The 27,597-nt window shown below is 36.1% G+C and overlaps 2 protein-coding genes across 4 annotated transcripts; both read right to left on the bottom strand.

The window, feature by feature from the left end:
- Positions 1-2,102: 2,102 nt before the first annotated feature.
- On the bottom strand, positions 2,103-19,158 carry cbsb (cystathionine beta-synthase b). Of its 2 annotated transcripts, none has more exons than XM_065292962.1 (15): positions 19,032-19,158; positions 15,259-15,579; positions 13,969-14,075; positions 11,272-11,406; positions 10,393-10,472; positions 10,078-10,282; positions 9,891-9,982; positions 9,557-9,682; positions 8,610-8,694; positions 8,428-8,533; positions 7,398-7,475; positions 6,861-6,995; positions 5,726-5,834; positions 5,396-5,480; positions 2,103-3,133 (listed from the first exon to the last, which is right to left on the bottom strand). In XM_065292962.1, exons 2-15 carry the CDS (start codon positions 15,570-15,572, stop codon positions 2,997-2,999), a joined length of 1,794 nt encoding a protein of 597 aa, XP_065149034.1. In that variant the 5' UTR covers positions 15,573-15,579; positions 19,032-19,158; the 3' UTR covers positions 2,103-2,996. The 2 variants fall into 2 exon arrangements, with proteins under 2 accessions (XP_065149034.1, XP_065149033.1); XM_065292961.1 differs by having other exon boundaries at positions 2,103-3,175.
- An 896-nt stretch (positions 19,159-20,054) lies between these two features.
- On the bottom strand, positions 20,055-23,156 carry u2af1 (U2 small nuclear RNA auxiliary factor 1). 2 transcript variants are annotated; one of them, XM_065292960.1, is made up of 8 exons: positions 23,025-23,156; positions 22,366-22,453; positions 22,223-22,286; positions 22,086-22,132; positions 21,343-21,441; positions 20,955-21,088; positions 20,641-20,733; positions 20,055-20,394 (listed from the first exon to the last, which is right to left on the bottom strand). In XM_065292960.1, the coding sequence occupies exons 1-8, from the start codon at positions 23,066-23,068 to the stop codon at positions 20,226-20,228; spliced, it is 738 nt and encodes a 245-aa protein (XP_065149032.1). In that variant the 5' UTR covers positions 23,069-23,156; the 3' UTR covers positions 20,055-20,225. The 2 variants fall into 2 exon arrangements, with proteins under 2 accessions (XP_065149032.1, XP_065149031.1); XM_065292959.1 differs by having other exon boundaries at positions 22,086-22,135.
- Between the last annotated feature and the right edge of the window lie 4,441 nt (positions 23,157-27,597).

Genomic DNA, 27,597 nt, shown 5'->3' on the forward strand with positions numbered 1-27,597 from the left:
TCAATGGAGATGGATTGGGGGAGTCAGCTAGAAGATGACAAGTTTCCAAAACAGCTTGTACGTGCAGTCCTGCAGACCTGCACCATATCACACCAGTGTCTCTTTTGACTTTGTTTTCAGTCAATACAGAGCACATTTTCTTTACAAAACCTCCACTGGCCTGTTTCTTATCACGTTAAACACATGCCAATAAGTCTTAGCATAAAAGCCAGCTGTAAACACTAATTTGTGTCAATTCTCTGGGAGCCATGAATTAGTGAATTAACAAACATTAACTTTATTCCAGTGAAACAATGAAAGTGTTTCAACAGTGGATAAAGACAAAGGTGTTAAATCAAATGCCTTCCCAAACACTTTTTGAAGAAACACTAAACCACAGATTATAACTTTTTGTTGAATAAATGTATTCATGTAATAGAGAATATAATTTCACTCTACAAAATGCTGGATTATTTTTAATTCAGCGCTGGGTCAAAAAGAGACGAACCCAACCTTCTGGGATGTCATTTAACATTAAACCCAAATTGCTGAGTTGTTTTAACTCATTATTGGGTCAAATGTAAACATTTTCTGGGTTAATTGAACCCAATAGCTGAGTTCGTCCATTTTTTAAAAATAACCCAGCATTTTTAGAGTGCATTTAAGTCACCACAGACAAAACTATGAACAATAAATATGGCTTATCTTAAAGTAAAACACCACAGTTTTTCAATATTTTACTATGTTCTTACCTCAACTGGACTGAATTAATACATACCAATCTTAATTCAGTGTGTGCACTTAATCTTTGTACAGTGCATTGTGAATGTGTTAGCATTTAGTCTAGCCCCATTCATTCCTTAGGATCCAAACAGGGATGAATTTAGAAGCCACCAAACACTTCCATGTTTTCCCTATTTAAAGACTGTTACATGAGTAGTTACACAAGTAAGTATGGTGGCACAAAATAAAATGTGGCGATTTTTAAAGCGGATAAAAATAAGAAGATCTAGTATGCAGCATTTCCACCTCAGGCGCAGTAATATTTATGGAACTTTGAGTGAGAGGGGGAGTAGTCAGGAGTGATGATGTTACTGCATGGCGGGGTCGAAGTGCTGCAAACTAAGTACTCTTCCGCCGTACAATGTAGTTCTCATTTTTTATTTGCTTGAAAAATCACCACATTTTGTTTTGTGCCACCATATTTACTCATGTAACCATGTAACAGTCTTTAAATAGGGAAAACATGGAAGAGATTGATGACTAATTTCATCCCTGTTTGGATCCTAAGGAATGAATGGGGCTAGGCTAAATGCTAACAGAGTCATGATGCGCTGTACAAAGATTAAGTGAACGCATTGAAAAAATATAGGTATGTATTTATTCGTCTAAATTGAGGGAAGACCATAGCAAAATATTGAAAAACAGTGGTGTTTTCCTTTAATAACCCTATAAAACATATTGTTGTTTTTATTTTAGTAAATATTGGTCAGATTATTATAAATAAATCTGTGCTGCACTCTAAAAACCTTTTTGGCTGTTTCACTATAAAAAAAATCCCCGTACCTAAATTTTTAAGTTTAATCAACTTGAATTAAATTTACAATTCATTCCAACCTTCAACTTTGAATTAAGTTATTTCAATTTAAATACCAACACCTCACTAGTCAAAAAAGTTCAAAAATTAATTGTAATCGATCAAATTTATTAAACTATTAAAATATTTAAGTGCAACAAGAAATTTATTAGTGTAGTTGGATTAAGTATGGACAAAGATTTTGGGTTATAAATAAAATGCTGGATTGTTGTTACCCAACTATGGGTTAAACAACCCAGCATTTTTAGAGATGGGGTTGTTACCCAACCTAGTATTGGTTTATTTACAACCCAACAGTTGGATCTGTCCATATTTACCCAAATCATGGACCACAACAATATATTTTTTTGAGTTGCCATCTATCCAGGCTCCATCCCTTTAGTCAAGCTGTAATGATGACACTTTCAAAAGTAAATGAAAGTTAAATAGAAGCATTTCAAGGGGAATTCAGACTGTGTGGAAATTCATAAAAAATTATAGCTTTACTCTGCTGGCCTCTGGTGTCAATCAAGAGAATTACAACCACTTTAGGAAATACAGCCTTTATTTTTATCTAATAATTGTAGCAGTCAGACTTTTTTATTAAAAAAAGGCAAATCAAATGACAATCAACTGTAGAATAGACAAACATTCTGATCCAGAGGCCTTCAGCAGCATGCACTCAAACAGTATATATGATAGCATCACTCACATTCATTAATTCACATTAAATCATATATACACACAATCAATGTTTTTTTTCTTTAACATGGAATTTCTTAGCTGACTTACAAGAGTTTAAAAGACTTACGAGAACAGAACACACAAAAAAAAAACAAATACAAACCAAGAACATATTTTGTGTAACAGAATGGTCTGTTTAAAGCTTTGCATTGTGGCAGCTGCAAAAGCACCTTGTTACATTCACCCTGTTTCATACTATCTTGTTTCAATACAAGAAAAATACCACATCACCCCAACTGGGTGTCATTTGGTTTGCCAAACCATTACCAATTTCATCCACCAGGTCTACAAAACTTCCAATTTACTACAAGAATCAATGTACCAAGACCAGAACATAATGGATTTTCCTGTCTGTAAACTAATGTTGCCACCAGGTGGCGATATAGTTTTAGACATCAACTAAATAAACCCTGAACTATACCGCAAGCAGTTTTGGGAAAATTAAAATGCATAACATTTATTGCTTTATTACATACACTTTGATAAAATTAAAGTACATTGAATCCGAAAATAGTGGTTCAATGACACGTCATAAACTCAAATGTAAACTTAGACCAAAGAATGAAACCCAGCAAGAGATAATAAACGTCAGATGACATGTAAACTCAACTGATTGCAAAGAACTAAACTAAAACAAGTAGCATTGATCTTTCTGTCTTGCTAAAAGCAACCCTTAAGATATATGTGCGTTGGTCATTCACTGGTCTTCTGACAGGGAACATTCAGACATCGATCTTTCTCTCCTCTCACGAATAGCCACAAAGTTTAGCAGATCAATGGCTGTGACGACCCCAAACACCATCTGCCTCATCGTGGAGGATCCATCGCCCATGTCTGCAACACAGGTACTGCAATTCAGACTGCTGACAGCATCCACTGCAATGACAACATGCAATGCCATGCATTTTAATGCACAGTTTCTGCATGCCATTTTGGTAACATTTTACTATAAACGGGTTCAGTAACAGTTTAATGCATTGGGCACCACTAACAATAATAATTTTTTTAAGGATTTATTAATTTAGGCTAATGTTAATTTAAATATACCATTCTCACTGTCAATTCGTGAACAATTAAGGTAATTGAATGCTATAAAACTATTGTCCATTGTTAATGTAATAAAATGGATAAATTAAACAATGCTAACAAATTGGCAATTTGATTAAAAAAAGCTTTGTTGTATAAGGATGCATCTAAGAGTGCCTAAAGGCTTGGTAAAATCATGCATTATGTAAATCTTTTGATATGCAGAAACTGGCAACCAAACAGTAAAGAAATAAACATTTTGACCACATTGTAATGTTGTTGAACATGATGCCCCAAAGGCAAAGTTCACTGTTGTGCCATAGCACTTGGCAGAGGATTACGGAGTAATGACCTTGAACAGATACAAAATGTTTTTGCCAGAAAGGGATGAAAACAAGTGTCTTATGTCAGGGCTTAGTGCTCCATTAGATGAATAAGACTTCTGTTCCTGTGTCCTGTGCTTTACGTAAAGACTTTTGTCTTATCTGGTACACCCTGTCATAAAAAACTGTCACTGTGGCATGCCCTTTCAAAAAAGTACAGGTGTAAACTTAAGTTCATATTAGTTCCCCTAAAGGTACATATGGGTAAAAAATGTTTATATCTACCTAAATGGTACTTATTAGGACCTTTTTAATGGGTACTGCCCCAGTGAAAGGTTTTATACCATTTTTTTCAAGTGTAGATACTTTCTTTATAATATGACACTTATTAAATAATATTTCATATTTATTACCCCAATTTGAATTTTTTCCACCCATCAGAACCCAGATTTTGCATCGGAAATCGAAGTCGATTATATAAGCCTATTTTAACTTTAAAAAAATGCATTTAACAAGTTTTATCTTTATGCTCTTGCAGACAACTAAGGTGGCAAGTTCATTTCAAACATATTGGGGTGGTTTCCCAGATGGAGTTCATCCTAGTCTAAAATGAAAGTTTGAGCTACCAAAATTGAAAAACATCTTGCACTGACATAACATATATCAGTGCCATTGTTTTATCTGAAGATGCACACCAGTATTGTTTTCTGTAAGGTAAAAACTACTTAAATGTCATCATATAACTAAGACCTAGTCCTGGATTAATCTAAACCCTGTCCGGGACATTGCCCCTTTATCATTCATATTTTTCTTAGAATACGCAAAAAATATAAATAACAATGAAATTAGGCATAGAAAACATTAATAAAAACTCAAAGTACATACAACAAATTCACATTAATAAGGCCTTATCAAGTCAAAAAGACGTATCAAGTCAGATGTACAGTATAGTGATCATATATAATTATTTCTCAGTCTCTTTATTAGAATACAACCAGAAAATACAGGAAATGTGTATGTAGTATTAAAAACAGTATAAAGTATAAGCTTAAGTGTCAAGTATTTAGGGTAAACTACCCTGTTCCACTTGAGCAATAGCAGGCAGCTGCAGGATCTCTTAAAGCAACACTAAAGACTTATTGCTCTTTGCTCCCCCTACAGGTTAGAAGCGTAATTGTCCATTACCCACTGTCGTAAATACTGCAGCATAGCTGGCTCTGATTGGATTGTAGGTCTGCCGTAAAGCAAGTTTTTGTAGTTTTCACTCGAACTACAGGACCACTACCCGACGGTTAGAAACTTCTTTAGTGCGGTTTTGGCCGATAGAGGGCTGCAAAGCGAATGTGAAAGTGCCATTCACCCTGTTTTGAGTGGATGAACCACTGAAACTTTTTTGGAAACGTTATTTTAAGGTAAAAAAAACTCTTTGGTGTTGCTTTAAACCTAAATAAAATTAAATCCTAATTTCGAATTCTAATCAAATGACTTCAGGACTTCAGTCTCCTCAAAAAAGCTCAAGATGTGTTTCGAGAGGTCACACTAAATACTGACTGATGCCTGAAGAAGACATTTAGTTCTGAAAATTGTTTTGTTTTTAATTTTGTGTACATATTTCCTGTATTTTCTATTTGTATCTTAATAAAATAAATATGGATGGATATTAAAACTTTTCTAAAACAACAAGCTGGTGATGGTGGCCTTTTGACCACAGTACTGTAAAACAAAGAGTCAAGTCATCCATACTTACACTGAATCTGTTCATGAACAACAAGAGCGAAATGATCCGTCTCAAGAATGCGAGAGAGTTTGCCCAGGTTATCAGTTAGGCGCACCTAACAGGAAAGACACAAGTCAGCTATTAAGGGATCTGATTACTTCTGTAAAAACATGTTATTGAACACCATTCATTAACATTACACAGATCTTAATCCTGGCGCGCATTATATAACTACTATCAAGCACAAATCAGGAATTCGATAAACAGAATTGTCTACAAAATGTTAACCATACCTAAAAAATACCATTGTTTTCCTGTTCCTCTGCTGTATTATTATAGACGGAAATGTTTTGTGCTCACCTGTTTAAATTGTTTGTAGAGGACTCTACTGATAGGATCAGATGGGCTGACCTTACCAGCCAGAACAGAAGAGAGCATGTTCCCCAATGTGACCATACCCAGAATCTGCCTACAGAGTGAAAACCAGACACCAGACTTCAGTTACCATCTGTTATACCATTATGACATTTCTGGGTCAATGATCAGGATATATTAACTTAATAACCAAGCAGTTCAAATGCAAGAACACATACTGAAATAGAATTATGTTAATTCTGGGGCAACAATAATATCGAAGAGATTAAACATCTAAAGATCTTCTAGATTCTAAACTTTAATTTATTCTATAAACTTCAATTTACTTGTAAATATGTAATATGTAAATATAACTAGTACTAACTGTACAAAAAAGCTATAATGTAGGTTTGTTGTAACTACGATCTGAAGTTAATTTCATAGCGTTATTAAGCACATATTTTATAAGATGTAAATTAGCAACAATAACTGTAAAAATATAGTTGTCTGTAGGATTATAACTGAAAAATTTTATATTATAATATAGTTCACCCCAAAATTAAAATTACCCCATGATTTACCCCCCCCCCCAAGCCATTCTCATTGATTATGATTATCATCTTTCGGACCAACACAATCGGAGTTATATTATAAAATGTCCTGGCTCTTCCAAACTATATAATGGAAGTAAATGGTGCTTCTGATTTAAAGCCCTAAAAAGACCATCCTTCACAGAAGTAATCTACATGTGTAATCTGACAGTGCTCCGACATAAGGTGCAGACGCACTTCCGGCGACCTGAGTTCGAATATCATACCCCCTCTCCATCCTGTACTTTCCTGTACGAGACATAGTGGCGTAGTGACAAACATGGAAGTGCAGACAGCTAAACAACACGTCAGTCAGGAAATATAAATACACAGTGTCACTTCGCCACTTAATCTCGAACGCTCAATTGCCCCCAGATGGCCTTTAGTAACCCCTTGGAGTCACATGATTACTTCTGTGAAGGATGGACTTTTTAGGGCTTTAAATCAGAAGCACCATTTACTTCCATTACAAAGTCTTTACACCAAAACTCCAGTGGAGAGGCTTGAAACTGATCAAATTTTGGATTAAATGCTCTGGATGAATAACCTACCCGGCTTCATCCACGACAGGGGCTTGGTCAAAAGCCTTTACTTTCAGGATCTGAATGGTCTTCTTAATAGACACTGACGAAAGCACAGTTAGTGGGGCGGAGAGTCGCAATTCCTGAAGTGTCAGGTTCCACCACCTACCAAAAAGATGGGGGCAGGGAGACGGTTTAAAGTGGGAAGACAGTAAAAGTCGGCTTCAAGCTATATCAACCAGTACACAGTCGTAATAGATTTCATAATAATAAAGACATTACACCCTACCCATTAACCTGATTCTGACATAAATCAATTGAAACATAAATGTGTACAATGACCGTGCCAAATCTTTGCTTTAAAGATAATAGTCCTTATTAGTTTCTGATATGTTTGAAAGAAATTTGGCACAAACCTCTGCTTACCACATTCAGCATGCCTCTATATTTAAAAGCGTATCTGTCGCATACTACAGTAATTATAGACTTGGCCATCAGATTATATTTGCTTGTAAATAGCAAGCATGCTTTCCTCACATGTGTATGTTTATGTGTGTACGTGCTCACCATGGCTTGTTGACAAAAAGATCCTCCTCTCTCAGGAAGCCCTTTTCACACATCCATTTGTCACTTAGAAATTTAGACCTGGGGAGAACGAAAGTGGTTTTTAAGGGAAAGTTTAGGGATCCGTTAACATACCCTTAGGGTACACCTGAACAGTTTTTACAGAATACTATTCTAGCAATATCTAATAATGAATACAGTATACAGTTGTGTGGTTACTGTCAAAATAAAACAGTTTGGAAACCTTTGGGTAAATGTAATTCACAATTCATGCCATTAGGGTCACTTTACGCATTGAGAATATTTGCATACCATGCTCACTGCAGTGTAAACATATGATGTTCATAATGGAAATATGAAGAATTTATTCTTTAGGGTTCGTTCGACTGGTTCATGTTGCCAGTTTCAAAGATTATTTTTCATCAAATTCTTTTATAATGCATTTTATAGCAAATTAAAGGTTTACACTATACTTTTCATCTCATTGACCCATACATACGCATGCAAATTCTGGAGACTGGAAACACAAGCTCATTCAAAAATGTTTTGCATTTTGGCACCTTCCAGTTTGGTAAACACTGACTGGTAAATTTGTATTATGTTAAAACATGTGACCAATAAATGACAGATACGTCACGCCGTGACCTTTATCATGAACCGCAAGATGGAGGAAACACTGAAAATATTTGCAGGCATCTCCATGGATTTAACATGCTGAAAGTGTAGTTAAAAATGCATCAGTTTTTATATATTTAAAGAAATACAGCCACTCTAATAGCTTGTAGTGCAGATAATTACTTATCAAAAGAACAGACTGACTGTAGTTTAACCACTTTAAACATCCATAGAAGCGAAGTGTAATTTTGTGAAGTTACAAGTCCACAAACCGTGTAGTCTGCAATTTCAAACATTCTGACTTTGTAGGTTTAAGACTAAAACATCACAATAGCACGCTTATTGCCTAATCCACCAGAAAACACAAAGCACACATTCACACCACAGCTATGCACTTTAGACTGCTGGGAAAACCCACATGTAGTTGCGAATGGAGTCGGGGAGGATCACCACACAGCGCTGGCCTTCCTTCAGCTCTTTAGCCACATGCACAGCCGCAGCCATGGCTGTGCCTGAACTCCCACCTATAATAAAAAATAAGCTTAGTTTCACAAAATATCTCACACCTTATATGTGAGAAATATACCAAGAGTCACATACCACACAAGAGACCTTCATCTTTGATGAGCATACGAGACATGGCGAAAGACTCTTCGTCGGTAGATTTGTACCAGCTATCGACAACCTAAGAAAGTCAATTCAGATACGATAAGTTTGTTTTTTATATTACACAAAACTAAAACTACTGCTAAAGCAGGATTGATCTGTAATGTTTTCAAAGGGATGATCCATTCAAATATCAAAATGACCCTATGATGTACTCAACCTCAAGCAATGCGAAATATACATTTTCATCATCTTCCAGACGAACACAATTGGAGTCATTTTAGTAAATGTCCTTTGACCACGCATTATTTTAGACTTTAAAACCTCAATAAAGTGCATTCATCCTTCACAGAAGTAATCCACACGGCTCCAATGGGTAATAAACGGCTCCTGTGGGTAATCAATGCGATTTTGTACGAAAACTATCCATAATTCAAACTTTATAAACTATAATAACTAGCCTCCGGTAACGACGACATCTTGGACTCACGCGATTCACAAGTTTTAACGTAGTGAGCATTTGTTGCCATGGGTACGTTGCGCAGTGACTCTCGTGAATCGTGTGAGTCCAAGATGGCTAAAGATTCCAAAAGTGACTCCAAGATGAAGCTAGTTATTATAAAGTTTAAAATATGGTTATTTTTCTTACAGTCTTGCATTGATTTCCCACAGAAGACCCATTTTAACCCCTTGGAGCCTTGTGGATTACTTCTGTGAAGGATGAATGCACTTTTCGGGCTTCAAAGTCAGACATGGTTCCCTGTTTTCTCCCATTATAAGCTTGGAAAAGCACAGACATTTACTAAAATAACTTCAAAAGGGTTTGTCTAAAAGATGGGTAATTTTGATATTTGACTGGAGTATGTCTTTAAAGTAGGGGTCAAGTGGCATCAGTAAACATCTTCATCATGGCCTATTGGGTACTGTATACACACACTTACAGATCTGTCCAGAACAGTGGGGATGAAGTCATATCCAATGCCTTCCACCTCATATTGAGTTTTATCAGTCTTATTCAGTTCTTCTGGTTCAGCTAGGATTGAGCCTTCAGGATCAACGGCAACAATCTGAGGCACAAGACATTTCTTAGAAGAAATAATTCTTTGCGAGAACTTTAGGAGTAATGACAAAGATATAGGATCTAACAAGACTGAGCATGCCTACTACAGTCTTGAATGACTGAAATAGTTGCAGTTGAACATACATGAATGAACCACAGGCTTGAATGTTTTGGTATTTAACAACATAGCTGACTTTGCTCAAAGGTCAAATCACCTTGATATTAGGGCATTTCTCCTTCAGCTTGCGGGCAATGCCAGTGATGGTGCCACCAGTGCCAGCTCCAGCCACCAGCATGTCAATTTTACCTACAGACACAAGACAAAGGAATCAAGATGTGATGCAGCAGTCAGGAGTAAGGAACTAATCCAGACACACTGATGCTACACAATTATTTTGTTACCGTCGCACTGCTGCAGAATCTCCTCTGCAGTTGTGTCATAGTGAGCCAGAGGGTTACTGGGATTGCGATACTGGTCCAGAATGTGAGCGTTTGCAATCTCATTCTTCAAACGCCAAGCCACACCCACATGAGACTCGGGGGAATCAAAGCGAGCTGAGGTAGGGGTTCGAACAATCTCGGCACCAAGAGCACGAAGGACGTCCACCTGGTAGCATGGTACATAAAAGTGACCAACTATACATGGGACACACACTCATTGCTAAATATTGAGAAAACTATTACTTCTCATAAAAATAAAAAAATTAATGAATTCACCTTTTCCATACTCATTTTCTCGGGCATGACAATGATGCAACGATAACCTTTGACTGCTGCGGCCAGGGCAAGACCAATACCTGACCAACACAAACACAGGTTTGTATTGATTTATTATTGAGGAGAGAACCATAACATCCAATGTTTTCATTGTCAAGGTGTAGAAATTATTCAGTTTAAAAGTAAAACATGATTTGGCCAATATATAAGCAGTTTGCATTTTCTTAAAATACTTTAACTCGTGTTTTTGTTGCTAGACTGAGGCCCTGTTTACACATACATGGTTATTTTGAAAAAATGAGACATTTCCCTTTATTTGCACCCGAACTCGCCTCTGAATCTGATTCTTTCTAAAAACTCCGGCCAGAGCGGAGATTTTGAAAATCTGTGGTTGCACAGTTGCGTTTAAACTGAGACAAACGGATGTTTATGTGCCAGAGCTTGCACCTACGCCAAAAGCGCGACCTTGTTCAAAAGAGGAACAGGAAGTGATTTGTTGCTGTTTTCAGGATTCTGATTGGCTTACGTGGGCTTGAGCTTCTCGTTCAACCACCACCTAAAGGTTTGGCATGCTCTTGACGGCATATATACATGTGTACATGTCAACGAACACTTTTCTGAAAACTGACATGTGTGCACAAATTTCTTTTTGAAACCGGAGAGGTTGAAAGGTCTGTTTATGAAAATAGCCGCCCACGTGTAAATGTAGTCTGAGTGGTAGAGGTGTGCCAGGGTGTGCCTAGTTGGTTTAACTGGTCCTTCAGTATTCCAATACCCGAATTACTCAAGGCGTGGCTTCTTAGCATTAAAGTTATACAACCAGTAGGTTCATATTTTGAGAGTAAACTGCACAAGGCTGCTCATGGTGAACATACACACCTGTGTTTCCTGATGTGGGCTCTATGATGGTGTCTCCAGGTTTCAGAATCCCATCACGCTCAGCATCCTCTATCATACGCAGACTGATTCGGTCCTTTACACTTCCACCGGCATTGAAGAACTCACATTTAGCCACTGAAATTACACACAGAAGTTGTTGATATTAACTTTACAAAACAATTTCAATATGGTGAAAGTACAACTGCTTTTTAGGCAATCTATTACACCAGGGTTTCCCGAACTGGGGTTCGGGGGACTTGCGGGCGGTTTGTGAGTTGATAAAAAAATCAATTATAATTATATCAGAAAATCTAAATAAATAATTTTAAAATAAAAAAACTTAAATAAAACATGCTCGACCTGATTTTTGCAGAGTAAGAGACGTCCTCAGGGCAACATATTGTCTTGACCCAAGGACAACATTTTTATAAAAAAATAAACCCACCCAAACCCCAACCATAACCATAACTGAACAATAAAATCAGAGGATAATGAGTAGAAATAAAAAAAAATGATCTAAAAGCAAATACATAATGTTGCCCTGAGGACATCAACCACTTGGCAAAATCCATAAAACCATAAGAAACTAAGAATTAAAAAAAAAATGTAATCTACATGTCATGTGACTATGACACAAAATTATCAAAAAACTGAAAACTAATGTAAAATGGACTGATACATTTTATGTACCAATAAAAGAAAATTACCAGACGGAGGTCCAATAACAGGTAATAATAATAATCACAACTATGTTAAGAACTACAGATAAATAAAATAAAATCTCAGGGGGTACTTCAATTAAATAACTTAGGCCAAGACACAAAAGTTTGAAAACACATACATTACACAAAACAACCCCCAAAAAATCTGTTGTGATTATGTCCACATGTTAATCTAGACTGGTATAATAGAGACACATTTCTGAAGAAACAATACCAATAGTGTTTTGAAGTAAATATCACCCAACCTGGCACTAGAACTACTTTTATATTTGCATCCACAAACACTGACATTTAATTGCTATTTTTTGCATGTTCCTAAAAGCCATCATATGTCTTCAGGAGAAATTAAAATAGGACACAAGCCATACTGAATACTCGTGACAAACAATTTGCCAGTAATATTTACTAATTTCTTATTTTTACTTGCTCTTATTGGCCAGTGCCAACATTTTGATGTTTGTGATTCCCACTTGTACCACGGGCCTGTTGAATGCTTTATTCTGATTGGTTCAGAAATTTTCCACTGGTGTTGATTATTTTTTCTGTAAAATGCACACCTGTCCTGTCAAATGTATTAAAATATCCAAAAAAGCAATGTTTGTGGTAACCGTGGTATAAGCTGAATAATTGACAGTGCATTACCACCTCAGGTGTGCATTATTTTCTAATTATTCAACGGCCCGTCGTCAATTATTCCTTACATAACAACCATCTGAAACTAATAAAATGGCATCATTAAAATATTTCAAATCAATATTTAGTGTCCACATGTTTGTAGCAAGTAGCCGTGGTATAAGCGGGATAACAGCCACCCAGTTGTGATTGCAAATAAACTCCTTTATATATATAAATTCTGTGATAACAAACCGGATAGCTGTCATTATACATCACATCAAGTAATCCATAGGTTCCCATTTTATTATACAAGCCATTCCATCCGCATACACACTAAAACACGCAAATGTCAAATATAAATCCGATTAAATGAATCAGCCTCTCAAAATCAACTGGCCAAAGATTAATCTGTTTCACATGAAATTACTAGACATATAGAATGACCATTATACAGCCAATTAAAGTGTTTCATATGAAAAGGCTTTACACAATGACTCAAAAACAATGCGTATTAAACCAAAGAGAAGCTTAACTACGGGCATGCAACACTGTTGGCCTGATAAACTAAACTCAGTCACCTTTCACTAAAGCAAACATGAAACCATTTTGTGAGTCTACATTAGTCAATACAATCTGAGGTGTTGTAATCGGGGGAGGGATAAGGATGATACTAAGGGGGCCATGGTCAAACAAAGGGCCCCAGCAGAACCCCACTCTCCACTTTGCATTTGGGGGAGGGGCCTTGGGGCCCACAGTACTAATTAGCCATTTTGTAAACCTGCATTATTCAAAAGCATGTGAATAGAAACTGGACATTTTCAATTCATTTCCTTGACTCAATCCTAATAAAAAGTTTTTGCTCTAAAAACTTAATTTGGCGACTGCCTGAAATCATGAAGTATGCCTACTCTGACACACCCATTGCAGATCAATATTAGCACAGTTGGGATGTAAAACAGAAACTTTACCCAGGTTAACCATAGGGTCATTCTCCCAAACATATAAATCTCTGGTTTGAATGGTAGTAACAAAGAATGTGCATGCTTAAAATATATAAAAATACATCGTATGCACTCAAATGCATGAACTGCAACTCAGTAAGGTCAATCTGGCAATGTCACGTCCTCACTTGACTTCCTCAAGACTGAAACCAAACACCTACATTCCTCATACCAATATATCCAAACCCCCTACTTCCCAAGAACACAGCACCCCCACCCATACACACCCGCCAACACATGCAGCTTATAGGCTGCCCTAGTCGATCACAGTTACTTCCTCATAGCGCACTTTAGGAAAAATGAGTGCTAAAATTAGTGTCCAGACACTTTCACTGCATATATATTTTACGGATACTTACAGAGCTCACACTTAAGGCCGAACGCTTTGGGAATCTTGTTCATGCGGACCAGAGGGGTGTCTCCAATTTTACTTAAAATGTTGGGGAGGATACTGGGGTTTTCAGTCCTGTCAGAAAAAGAAGCACATTATATTGACCCACATATACAAACATTAAGGTAAATGATAACAATCAGCAAGTTCAGACCATAAAAGAATTGATTCATTGTGACTCGTAGGTGAATTACCACACCCTTGTTTCTCTACATATTTAATTCCCAGAGAAGTCATTGTTATTCAAAGAGCATTGCTGTTGTTGGCCCTTCAGCCTGACTATGCAGTTCATTTCTTTTTATGGTTTGGTTAACCTAAAAAATTTGTAAAACAAAGCTGACATTTAAATAACGGGTGTAGACCTGCAAATGGTAAAATAGCACAGTTATTACATTTGGTCTTATGTTTCATATAAAATTAAAGGATTTCTTTCTTAAATTAACAGTTCAGATTACTCAGTGATCAATATATAAAAACTATTGCAAAAAATGTCAACATACTTATACAAATTACTGTATCTATAAACCTATATGTTTTGTGGTCGCCTATTTTATCTTTCTTCTCTATGCTTTTTCCTTGTGTGTTATGCATTTGCATTTTCATCCAGATGCACTGCGCAAAACTTTATAATTTTTGCCAAATGTCGACAAAACGCTATTGCGAAAGGACAGTGTTTCCATTAACCGATGTTATGTGAGTAAAGCGTAATAATCTTTTCTCGCGATAAGTCAAAAACCACGGTGACGGGTGTGCTCGACTTCATACGGCACTGCGCAGACAACATTAAAATACAGCCAGAGCGACTCGAAAGCGTCCTGAGCAGTCAATTCCCATTTTCACTGTATTTTGATGTCATGCGCTTGTCGATTATTGTGTCGCCACATTAAGTCAAACACACCTTTTTCTGTCGTGTCCTCCAATCAAAATCACCACACCATATTTAAAGAATGATCATTTGACTTTTGCGCATGTTAGGTGGCCTTTAAATGTGAAAAGTTTAGTTTTGCAATATATTCCTTTTTCGAATTGCCTAAAAAGTCACCTCATCAGAATGTAGAAATGTTTTTTTTTGTGTGTGTGATATATGGGAGTTTATGCAAAATTGCAGTTTCCATTGACCGCGTTTTAAATTCACAATTTCAATTTGCGCATTTTGAAGGGTAATGGAAATGCAGCTACTATCATGGGCAACAAAAAACATTTCCCCCTAAATGACATTTTCAGGAAAGCATGTTTCATGGGCATTTATGGTGCTTACGGTTTGAAGTGGTTGTGGGGCGAATCTGTATTGGGGAGGCCGAGTTTCCAGGTGCATCTACTGGGCAAATCTGGGCGAATCCATTTCCTCTCAGGAGTTCCACTCTCCATATGATCTTCATCCACTTTCTTTACATGATGACCAGTCATTTGGGTTGAATCTTTGATACTAGAATTATGCCCATCCTTGCCATTTAAGACAGATTCACAGTTCAGCTTGCCATCTCTATTAACCACAGATTCTCCATTCTCACCCTTCAGGAGGACCTTGGCAGCATGTGGGCAAACAGGTGCGGACTCCGAACTAGATGGCATGGCTTACCTATGAGCAGAAAAAGAGTAAGTACCCAGTTTCATTGTAAACATTGAGAAACGTTACAGAAAACTACGCTCTGCCCTCCATTAACGTAGGCGTTTTGGTGAACTTCACTCTAGTTTGGTCCAATACTATTCTCTTATCACCACAGTTCTTACATAACATTGACAGATCACAACATGCCAGAGAAGGCCAAAACCACTGTTTAAGTGTCACAAATGTCTTTAATTTCATTTACTTCAATTCAATATTCAAACAAAAACACGATGTGCTCACAAATCTGTTTGAGCGGAAAAAAACAGTACTAGCCTGAGAAAGGTAAATATATTCAGATAGAATTGCCTTAAGTAAAGATTTGATCATGCTTTTTTAATTGTTACATAGCACTCTAATATATATAGACAAATATCAAATGTGGATGGTCTTTAAACCCAGCTAAAGCCATTCTTTGTGATTTACGGGTTTCTACAATAAATCATCTTACATAGTGTAAAGAAAATTCTGTGAAAAATAACCTTGATATCTTTTAAACTGACTGAGTAAGGTCATGTCAAAGACTAAAATTGAAAATGAGATTGTGAGAATTCAGCCTTGATTTCACAGACAGGGTCACAAATAATGACCACAATATCTATGTATGGTTACACCAATGTTTTCACTTTCATAAAGACAGTAAGAGGAAGAAAACAACCTCCTATCATTCAGAATGTGTACAGAAACACTTGATTCCTGATAACGCTATCTTTTAAATTAGTTGGCAAGATATCCCAACTTCCTCCCATCTGCTTGGATTAAAGCGAGAGTAAGCAAAGGTCCCATAAAGATGTATTAGGTAACCTTTTATAAAACAATTAATGGCCGTGTTTACATGCAGAAGAATATTCTAATATTAATATGACTAAGTACTGATTATGTTTCATTTATGTAAATTAACTTAATCTCATAAATAAACTAGATTAAGCCAATATTCCAGTTTTAAGAAATCTAAATAGGACACCTGTATCCTCAGAATTTTTAAATAAGTGTTTAACCAATTTAAGGTCCTGAAATGGAAAATTGTGAAGTGTCAACATGGTAAACTTGATCTCTCTGGAAAACTGTACGCTGAATAAGTCAGTTGTGAAACACATCTATCAGGAGCTACAGATATCTGGATCTCTCTTGGGAACTGAACAGCTGGTGCTTAACCACTAACCAGTTTCATACCTTGCGCACGGTGCAGTTGCTTGCGTAAGAAATGATGTGTAATAAAAGTGCGCTAAAACACAACCTAAAACAAACATTTTAACCAAAAGGGCAACAAGCATTTTGTGTCTTTTCATTTACATTAAAGGGGACATTTAACAGGACTTTTTTAAAAGATGTCAAGTAAAACTTTGGTGTCCCTAGAGTACATAAATACCAAATAGATCGTTTATTATAGCATGCTAAAATTGCCACTTAGTAGGTGTGAGCAATTGAGTTGATCTCTGCACTAAATGGCTGTGCTGTTGTTGGATACTGCAGATTAATGTGCGATTTTATCCCCTTCTGACATCACAAGGGGAGCCAAATTTCAATTACCTATTTTTTATTGCTTGATGACAGAAAATGGTTTACCAAAACTAAGTTACTGGGTTGTTCTTTTACACATTTTTTAGGTTGATAGAAGCATTGTGAACCCAATTATAGAACTTAAACGTGGAAAATGTCAAATTTTCCCTTTAAGACTTACATTTATTTTGTAACTTTAACAACTGTTAATCATGTAGAAGGTAAAGGAAACTCCACAACTAAACATGCCCTTTGGCTAAACCCAACATATTGAGACGAACAATGCTCACTTCTGCTTTCCACAGATGCCTTTAGTAAAGTAGTAAAGGGATTTCCAGACAATAAAGAGGATGCAAAGATTTGGTTACACTTTACTGATTCACTCTCTTAAACCCTGATTCAGACATCGTTTGCAACAACTCTAAAGCTGTGTCCCATTTCAAGGGCTGCAACCTTATGAGCATTCGACCTTAAAAGATGAGCACTCGGTCTTTCAAGGTGGAAGCCTCAGAAGTTCGCGAAGAGAACTGAAATGAGACGGTCTAACCTTCGGAGGATCCATAATTAGCGTCACCTGCTGCACGCGCCCGCCTGCACGTTTCTGACTTATTAAAATAAATATGACATCAGAAAAATTATTAATTTATTTGGCACGTTGATGTATATTAAACTATTCAACAGTTTACCAAATTAATCAACCTCATAAATATACGCAACATAAAAAGAATATTATTAACACAAAACATAACTTATAATACTAAAACAGTGACAAGAAAAAATGTTTTCTGATAAATACACTTTTATTTAATAAAGGTTTTAATTGTTTATTTTAGAATATCCATCCATTATATGCAGCCGTTGCAGACGCGCAATGACTCTTGGGATATCCTCGGCTGTTAAGGATCCATTCGTTCTATCCTTAACAGCGCGGAGAAATGAGGACGCATTTTGAGGCTTCATTCTAAGCATCCTTTGAAATGGGACGGCCTTACTGGCCTCAAGTCGCGCTGCTGTGACGCAATCGGTCTTAAAATACGTCCTTAGAAGGTCGCAGCCTTTGAATTGGGACACAGCTTAAATATTACAGAGAGTGCGGAAATGACTATGTGCACCCAACCAAAAATCCACCCAGTAGAAAAAAAATCAACTAATGCAATAACAATGCAAGGAAAAAGAGAAAGTGAAAGTCACCTTTTTCTAGACGATATAAATATAAGACTTTGTGGGTAGCTGGCACTTTGATTCATGTATGTTGTTTTACCCAAGATTATTATGAACATCATTATTGTATACATGTACTGAATGCAGACAAAAACACTTTAGTTATTAAGTTATACATAAGTCTGCCTCAAAATCTTTCTTCCCAAATGTATTATTTTATTATAGAAAAGTCAGTGCATGTTATCTATATATTAGTTATTATTTAAATTTAAGAGAAGAGTAAAGCAGCGTGTTTGAAGAGCTTTATGAACAAGAGGGCAGATCCGGGTTGGATGCATCAAAATGTATCTTAAATGTATCTTAAACTTGATTAAAAGTAATCTAACACTGCAGGTGTATGTATGTACGCGAAGTATGGCTTTTAGCGTCATATTAAAACCAAATATAGTAAAAGATAAGATGATGCAATCTGTAAGGTATTGCGTTCGTTGTGTTAGCGCTGATCGTGATGCTGTGACGCAGGGGTCGATTTCATCATGCTTGCGGCTCACTGCAAGCTAGCGCCGCATTCTATTATTAGCAGTCGTGACAAAATTAAATCATCATATCAAAGAAAAATCGTTTACAAAACAATAACATATATTACCCGTCTACATCACACAATTTAGAGTGTATGGTTGGGGCTTTATTTCCCTGTTAAAAATATTAATAATATTAAGTTTGACGTCTTAGCGCTTAAAATACAAACGGGCATATTTACTCACCTGCGTATCAGATAGATTGGAAGTTACAACCCAGTGAGGTCCGATTACACGGGCTGATCTCTCTGTAAGTGAGAAAGTCAGCTTGCCGACTGATCACATGCGTTAAAGAGACAAACAGGCATCCAATCGCGAGGCAGTAAACCTTGTTGGGGTGGCGCGCTGATTGGCTGCGGTGGGGGAGTATGCTCTTTCATCACAGCCAAACACATGTTGACATTTAGTCGTGCCCTCATGGTTTTTCACTGCGCAGTACGGTCGCATCATGACATCATAGTACCGCGAGAGCTTTTCAAAAGCGGTTTTTTTTTTTTCGAAAGCTGGGCTTCTGATTTGTTCACCCGGTACTTTGATGTGATACGCCAACATCCGGCGCTGCATGAAGTCAAATACACCACAGATACAAAAGCTAAGCCAAACTTTGAACAATTTTTAAAAGAAATTAAACAATATGGTATTACATTAGACAAAATTAAAAACAAAAAGGCAAGAAAAACCCATGAAACTCTTTATTTTAAATAGTTGTAACTTACCACTGGCATTATTTTTTCTCTTTCTTTTACTTATTTATTTCTTTAACTACTTTATAATCTTTGTTTGCTTGATCTAAAAAAAGTTGCGAGTTGTATATTTATGTATAACTCCTTGTATAATTTTTGAATTTCTCAAATAAAAATACACCACAGATAAGGTTTTATTGCACTTATCTCTTTACATTAAAAATTGTAATCTAGTTATTACGCTTAAAATTTTAAATTCCGTAAAGTAATTAACAATTTATACTTCACGTCCTTAAAACAATTCTTGCCTTCGGAACTCTGCTCTTTTTTTTACAGTTGGTATGATTTAAAATGTAAACAAGGAAATTAACATTCTGTTAATTAATATTTTACAGTGTATAAAGCAAATTCGTAAATCCTGAGGGATAAGATAGAAAATATGGTATGTTATAGATATATGTGGTATAACTAACCGTCATCATTTTGTGATATTGATAATAAATAATAATAATAAGTACTAAGTCTGTAAAATTTCTAAGGTATCTTTATTGAAAAAGGAAACAGTTTTTGCATAAACAGTTCAGAAGAAGGAATTCAGGGAGAAATTCAATTTTTCATCAACATTTATCACATTTTCATCAGGACAGAAGTTGGACAGGGCTTGGGGAATGAATGCTAGCCTTAGAAAGGAAGGCGTTTAAAATCGTCCCGAGCGTTCTCTATCTCTTGACCTCCGTCTCTCACGGTCTCTTCCACCACCACCACCGCCTCCTCCTCCGCCGCCGCCGCCGCCACCACCACCACCTCCTCTATTGCGTTCCCGAGAACGAGACCGTCTCTCACGAGAACGCGAGCGAGAGCGATGCCTGATTGAGAAGAGCACACATTTTACTAAAGGGGCTAAAACATCTTTACTTGATTTTGTGCAAGAATTTATATTTGGATAGGCAAAGTTCAAACCTTAGACTGTACTTTTTTATATTCGATTACAAATGACAAAAATATTATTTACAGCAGTTTAAACACAGCAATGTGAGATTACAAATAGCCCCACCATCTATACTACTCATAAGTAAATGGTTACAAACTTTGTTTTTGTTTTATTTACAAACCTCTTTCTTCTACGCCCATACAGTTCTCTCCTGAGCTCCCGTGAGATTGGCTTTAGGTGCATAAAATTGCAGAAGCCACCTCGAGTGCACTCTCTGCAGGAAAACAAATGTACTGCAGTCAGGCACAGTAAAGCCAGTAGACAGTAAAGGTAAACATTAACATCTTCAACTGAACCCACAAAGTGTGGAATTGGGTATGAAAATATGTTGGAAACATGTGGGAATTCAGCACTGTATGCGGGTGGGTTTGTCATTTTTCTTTCCATAAATGTACATGAGATGTAGAAAATCTCTGTTGGCAATTGATGACTTACCCCATCTCATACTGTCGACAGCAGGCCTCTCTGAAGTCAGTAACAGGTGAGAGCTCAGCATGGATGGGTTGGCCATTAAACCAACGGTTATTCAAACTTATCACGGCTTTCTCAGCATCTTCTTCTCGGCGGAACTGCACAAAAAAAAAGGTGAGGTTTTGGTAAATAATAACACAGTAGTAAGCCACAAGTGTGCTACAGTGATTTATGGCAGGCAATGTGTCATATGATAAGAGGGATTAATGATAAAAAATATTTAATATGAATATTAAATGTGTTTATTTAAACACAGCTCATCCAATCAGAATAATCTGTTTTCAAATTGTTAAATATTTCATGTGTGCCGTTATTTAAGTAAATTGGCAGCACTGATTAAATCCGATCTTACCTTCACGTAGACATTTCCAACCAAGTGATCTCCCAAATTATCACAGACGTTCATCTCCTCGACCTCTCCGTACTTCTCTTCCATTTCAGTGAAGACCTCCTAAAGAATAAACAAGAAAAAAAAAATCAATCTGCGTAGTGTTTTACATTTGTGTTTCTATGCTAAACAAACATTCTGAAACACAGCTAAATCTCAAATTTTAACTGATGGTTATTGAGGTATTATTAAGTTACCCCAATTTCCATGACCTCTTCAGTTGAAATGATGGCTTGTGCTTTCAGGCACATTTATCAAATCACTTTTATTTTCACATCACCAACAGCACATACGGAGTAAATGAGAGAATTTTCATTTTGGGGTAAACTATTCCTTCAATCCTAAAGTCTGCTTTTCTATTTGGGGTCTATGTAAGCAATCTTACTTTTTTATTTTGTTTTAGCATATACTGTTAATTGAAAATTTTGTTGAAATTAGTATTGTGAAAGCATGTTACATTTACCACAAAAATCCTCAAACTAATCCCCATCAATATTATAGTGGCATAAATTATAGCCATATCAAGCAACTAAAATACAAATTTCCATAACTCTAGGTATAAAAAACATATACAATTTCCTGATAGTTCAGTGTTTCTATGCCCATAGCGAACCCATGAGAACAGTTTGAACCTTAAATGCAGTAAGATTTCTTTGTCTGGTTGTCTTCCTCGCCACATTCCCAAATTTCAAGGACAGGGTACGTACCTCAAAGAACTCATCATAATGTTCTTGCATCTCGACATCGCTGACAGCATCTGATAAAAGACAAGTGAAACAAACAAACAGTCACATTCACAAAATATACACCGGGATATAACTTGTGTATAAGAGTAAATACTTACTTAGTCCATCAGCAGACTGGGCTGTGTTTTGTGGGTTACGGTAAATGTTCAGGAGAGCAATGGTCTGAAAAACAAACCCAGTAGGTAACTCTGACAAACAAATCTAAGAGAAGTGTAACATTTTTGTAAAAACGTGCACGTACCTGGCTGAACGTGGGCTTGTTGTGGAGTCTGGAGCACCGGTCTCCATGGCGACATGCTCCAATTTTAAAGTAGAACGAGCAGTTTACCCTGTTGAAAACGAGAGGGGAACAAACAAACACGTCAGGTAAATTCCTCCGATTTTTTTTCAACACAAAGGTTTGCTAGTTTCGGTTAATGCTTTGTGGATTATTCGTCAAACGATAATGAAATAAGCACTAACGTTACCCCTACCGTAGAATAAAGTATATTTAAACTAGAAATAGTAAAAAATATTTTACTGGTCCTGATCTTCTTGACTGTACTAACGTTACAGCTTATAGGCTAAGTTAACGCACATCAGATCGTAACACAATGAATGAAACAAACTAAACCCACGGCGATAGCACGAGACAAAGAAAACAAATTGTAACTTCTGTCTAAAATATTTAACTACGATACAAAAATTCTGAAGTGTAAAAAACCATTTATTATCAGTATTGTAAATATGATGGTTGCACGCCGTGTTAGCAAACATCAGCCCAGCTGATAATTACACGAGGCATGGACAAATAAAACATAATTTTATAACCTACCAATAACCGGCATTAAACGACAAATGTTATAAATGACTCAAAATTACCAGATGCATGAAGTAATTCAAGAATAAGCGCCCACTTACTTATCTTTTTCAGTCCCAAAAATCGACGCCAAGTACTCGGCCATTTTGAAATAAAGAAAGGCGCTGGGTAATTTTTTTCTTCTGCTGATGAAGCAACAGCGGGGACTCTGAAGCTGGAGAGCGAGAGTGCTGCCACCTAGTGTAGTGAAGCGAATCAAGCGCAAACCAAAACAACGTGTTACTTTTCTCAGCGCTGGTCAGGACATTGTAATTCTTAATGTGAGGCTCAGACAGACACAGGACAATAGTATAAAGAGTTAAGTAAAAACTACATTAAGATATAATTGGCCTATTTACAATATAGTGTTGTATATACAAATTTATCAGCATGTGCATGGGGGCGCCTGCAGGATTTAATCTCAGGGTACACACAGTATTGCTGCCAAACCCCACAAAGCACACATATTAGAGGATTCGTTAGACTTTATATTGTCCATCACGTTTAATAACATTTTGTCATAATCAGTTACAACCTGGCATTTTAATGATTATATGATATTTAATAGCTTTTGTTTTCAGTTTTTAATTGATCAATTCCAAAAGACTAATTGTATCATGTACTAATTTTTAACAATAACAAACAGGAATCAAAACTTAAAAGGAAAAATATATAATGACATTAAATAAGGAAAGAAAGTATAAAGAGACAAAATTATAAAAGGTTTTATTTATTTTTTATTTATTTAACCTTTATTTAACCAGAAAATCTCATTGAGATTTAAAACCTCTTTTTCAAGAGAGACCTGAAGTATTCTTTGACATTTTTTAGAGATTTTTTTTATGCCCATCAAAGACGAAACGTAAGAAATACAATTGCCCAGAAATACTGAAAAATGGGTCTTTTTGTCAGAAATTTGCATTTATTGAGAAAGAATTTGCTGCAATAAAAAGATTAACAATATACTGATAATAATTAAAGTGTTAATACATATTTCAACAAGTGTTTTTCCCTGAGAGATGGGTACATCAATCATTCCAAAAGACTCAAAAAACACATTTTCTTTCAATAATTGTCTTTGAATACATTTATTGAGAGCACTATTACAAGGCATCTAGGTAATATTTTGAATGCGAAACCTTGTTTGACAATAAAATTTGTGTTGAAATGACCAAACCATCTACTAATTAATATCATATATCATCCATTTTAAGGAAGATGTTGGAAAACATTTTCTATTTATGTGCATAAACAAAACATTTAACAAAATTTGTTATCAGAAATCAAAACTATGGAAGAAAAATAATGACAAAAGTTTTTGAATTAAAATAGCCTGTTGAATTGTACTACCTGAAAAAAAATGCATTGTATTAACCGTACTTGAATTTTAATGCATTGTATTTTTATGTTTTTGAATTAAAACAGCCTGTTGAATTGTACTACCTGAAAAAAAATGCATTGTATTAACCGTGCTTGAATTTTAATGCATTGTATTTTTAGGTTTTGCATTTTTAAGGGCTGAAATTCAACATGCGTGTATATTTTCTGTATTAAAAATTCAATAGTCCACATTCACCTTTTAGATTTCACTTTAAAATATTCGGTCTGTTTAAAAATACAACGTAAAATATTCAGCAGGCAAGTTTCAGTCCATTTAAATTCGCGTCCAAAAATTCAAGTCCAAAAATTCAGTCGTACAGATTTCAACATTTAACATCCGGGAACTGCAGGAAAAGCAGTAGAGTACCGAGTATAATCTCATCTGCTGTTAATCGATCTGGCCAGCAGGTGGTGCACGTGTTCGCCAAAACTTTGTACATGTAAGATGATTTATCCACTGCAGTGATGAATGTTGGCTTTTATGTTCAGTTTTAGTAGAACAACTGTAATACACTCATACAGAGAGTGTATTGTTTGGTTATGTTATTGACAGGATACTAAACGGTTTTTAAATGCCATATAAATTAAATAGGGCCTTTCTGCCTGCTATTGGCTTCGTTTCTCAAAAGCTAAGTTGATTGTAGATTTTATTGGTGGCAATCTACCATCTTCTTATGCCTACGAGAAACGGACACGTTTTTGTAATTCGTCACCTCAGTTTATAAACCATACTCGGATTATTGAACTGTTCAAGTTACAAATCGTGCGCGCGGATTAATAAACCATACGCACAATTAAACAATCAGTGCTCTCAGATTTTCAATCCATATCCACAAATTCATAAACAATAAATAAACCGTGCACACGCTTTCGCAATGGTTTTGCAAACTGAGTCCACTACCGCAGAGGTCCCCAACCACCGGGTCGTGGACAAGTTGCCACCGGTCGCAAGAACATCCTGAAAAAATGTGTATAATAGCTACGTTATAGTTTAATCAGGTGTTTTGTCCTTTACGAGCCGACTTCAAATAACATATCAATCCACTTCTATACAGGGCCGCGCTCTCTCTTTTCCTTTGTCTCTCTCTCTCTCTCTCTCTCTCTCTCTCTCTCTCTCTACAAGCGCATCGGCGATCACATTGCTGTCATATTAAGGCCGTAGCCAGGATTTTTCAAATACCGAGGACAACCCCTACATTTTTTTTTATTATTTATATTTTTTCCATATAACAGAATAATAATAAACACGTCCAAACTACAATAGCACAAATGTAACTGTGTCTGTGAGAATTTTTGTTGGTGACTAAAAGCATCCAAAAAAATCAATGGTTACATTTCATCATCTGAAGTCACCCTTTCAGTGGCGGATGCAGAACGTGACATATGGGTGGGCATGGATCTATGGGTGTCACTTTTGAATAAGAAACTATAACAAGTCTATAAAATTCGTCAAAACTTCAGGAATCACAAGCGTATTGGTGAGATCACCCGAACTGCACGTCACATTTTTGACATTATTGATATACTTTAAATTGTAATGCAACATGACATTAATTAAGCCTTTTTGGTTAAAAAAATTATTGGGCTGTCATATAGCCTACAAAAAAGAACCTGCACACAGTGACAAGAAATATAAATGAACACAAAAAACCTAATACTTTTTAAAATAGCCTAATAAAACTGTTTAAATAAATTAAGCTACTAAATGCTTAAAATGAAGCTTCACTCTGAGCGAACACATACCTTGACGAAGGCTATTTGCCGATACGTTGGTTATAATAAATAATTTTTGCAAGTGAGTGTGCAGTCACTATTTTGTGTTATAAAATAAAGCTTCTAACATCATATTCTCTTCATACAAATCACTAAAAATATATTTTCGTTCTCACATATTTAAGTTAACTTACTAAATAAAGAAAGAAAAAGGGAATTGCTAGAATAATGTTTGACTCTGAGGTTAAAAGAAATGACAAATAAATAAACATTTAATATACTTTTTGATGACCATAAGAAGCGGGTACTCGTAAAGAGCGGAGCCGAGGAGCGCGCATTTCAGACGTGAACACGAAAGGAATAATGGGTTTAGTTATGCTTTCACTTCATTTCCTGACAGTTTCACTTGTTAGTGGGGATAGTAATAACTAACAAGATGACACCGAATTACATACAATATAATTACCTAACTAAATCTGAGAGAATGCAAACCCATTACAATATTTTTTCCTCCGACGGGCAGGGCGCAGATACATCTTTGTAGCCCGACAGGAATTCGCCATAGCCCCGGGACAGTTAGACATGGATACAACTTCATATGGTGTATTTTACCTATTGCATGTTATGTTAAAAACAGTAAAATTATAAGTAAGCCTGATAACTATTTAAAAACTATTATAAAGAAGTTGAATGTTGCGTTATATGGTTCTAATGAAAAAAATATTCCCGAGCAGCTTTCAGCCATGATCACTTTGAGAACTTTTTTTGCAAGCAAGTGGAAAACGTATTTTGAATAACAATACGTTATAAATATGTGCTGCGCGCTTTCCTCTCAATAACATAAACACACAACAAATATGACAGCGGGGTAAAAAATAGAAAGGAAACATCTGATCACAGTGATGTTGTTTGATAGCCTACCAGCTCTCTAACTCAGCACTAAGTCACGCCATGTTTATTGCTACACTTTATACAATATAGTCTATTGCGTTTAGCAACAAATAGCCTATCATAACAACCTATAAGCCTACTGTGTACTTGAGACATTCATTTAAGAAATGCATTAAAAGCAGAAAGAATAGGCTGCGGAAATATAGTGGGTTCACTATAATCCACACCACAGACGTTCTTGGTTTGCTTCTTATTTATTAAATCGAGGCAATTGTTTGATTAAACATTGATTAATATTAAGATACAATTTATACAAAACTAAATTCACTTTAAAGAAAGTCTTTCTACAAAACAAACCTATGCAGGGCTCGCAAAATCGCTACCCCCGACGTCCCGAGTATTTTTTTTTTTTTTTTTCATTTCTGATTGGGCGGGCCAGCTGTCAATCTCCGCGCCTGCCTGCAATTAGTTTCATTTGCGATATCAAATGAATGTCTTCATTTTATTCATAAAGTCATACCTTTGCAATTCTTTGATCGATTGTGTTTTAGAAGTACTGTATGCTTGAACTCTAATGACAGCAATGTGATCGCCGATGCGCTGGTAGAGAGAGAGAGAGAGAGAGAGAGAGAGAGAGAGAGAGAGAGAGAG

The sequence above is a fragment of the Paramisgurnus dabryanus genome, chromosome 15 (genome assembly GCF_030506205.2).
Source record: "Paramisgurnus dabryanus chromosome 15, PD_genome_1.1, whole genome shotgun sequence".
In the NCBI taxonomy this organism is placed as follows: Eukaryota; Metazoa; Chordata; class Actinopteri; order Cypriniformes; family Cobitidae; genus Paramisgurnus; species Paramisgurnus dabryanus.

What these genes read in the sequence shown, in the direction of transcription:
- cbsb (XM_065292961.1), bottom strand. Translation starts at nt 15,572, where the DNA reads ATGCCATCTAGTTCGGAGTCCGCACCTGTTTGCCCACATGCTGCCAAG. An exon ending in GATTCTGCAGCAGTGCGACG is followed by an intron (nt 9,983 to 10,077) that starts GTAACAAAATAA and finishes TTGTGTCTGTAG; the next exon opens with GTAAAATTGACATGCTGGTG. An exon ending in TCTACAAACAATTTAAACAG is followed by an intron (nt 5,481 to 5,725) that starts GTGAGCACAAAA and finishes CTTTCCTGTTAG; the next exon opens with GTGCGCCTAACTGATAACCT.
- u2af1 (XM_065292959.1), bottom strand. Translation starts at nt 23,068, where the DNA reads ATGGCCGAGTACTTGGCGTCGATTTTTGGGACTGAAAAAGATAA. An exon ending in TTTGGGACTGAAAAAGATAA is followed by an intron (nt 22,454 to 23,024) that starts GTAAGTGGGCGC and finishes CGTTTTCAACAG; the next exon opens with GGTAAACTGCTCGTTCTACT. An exon ending in TGTCGACAGTATGAGATGGG is followed by an intron (nt 20,734 to 20,954) that starts GTAAGTCATCAA and finishes GTTTTCCTGCAG; the next exon opens with AGAGTGCACTCGAGGTGGCT.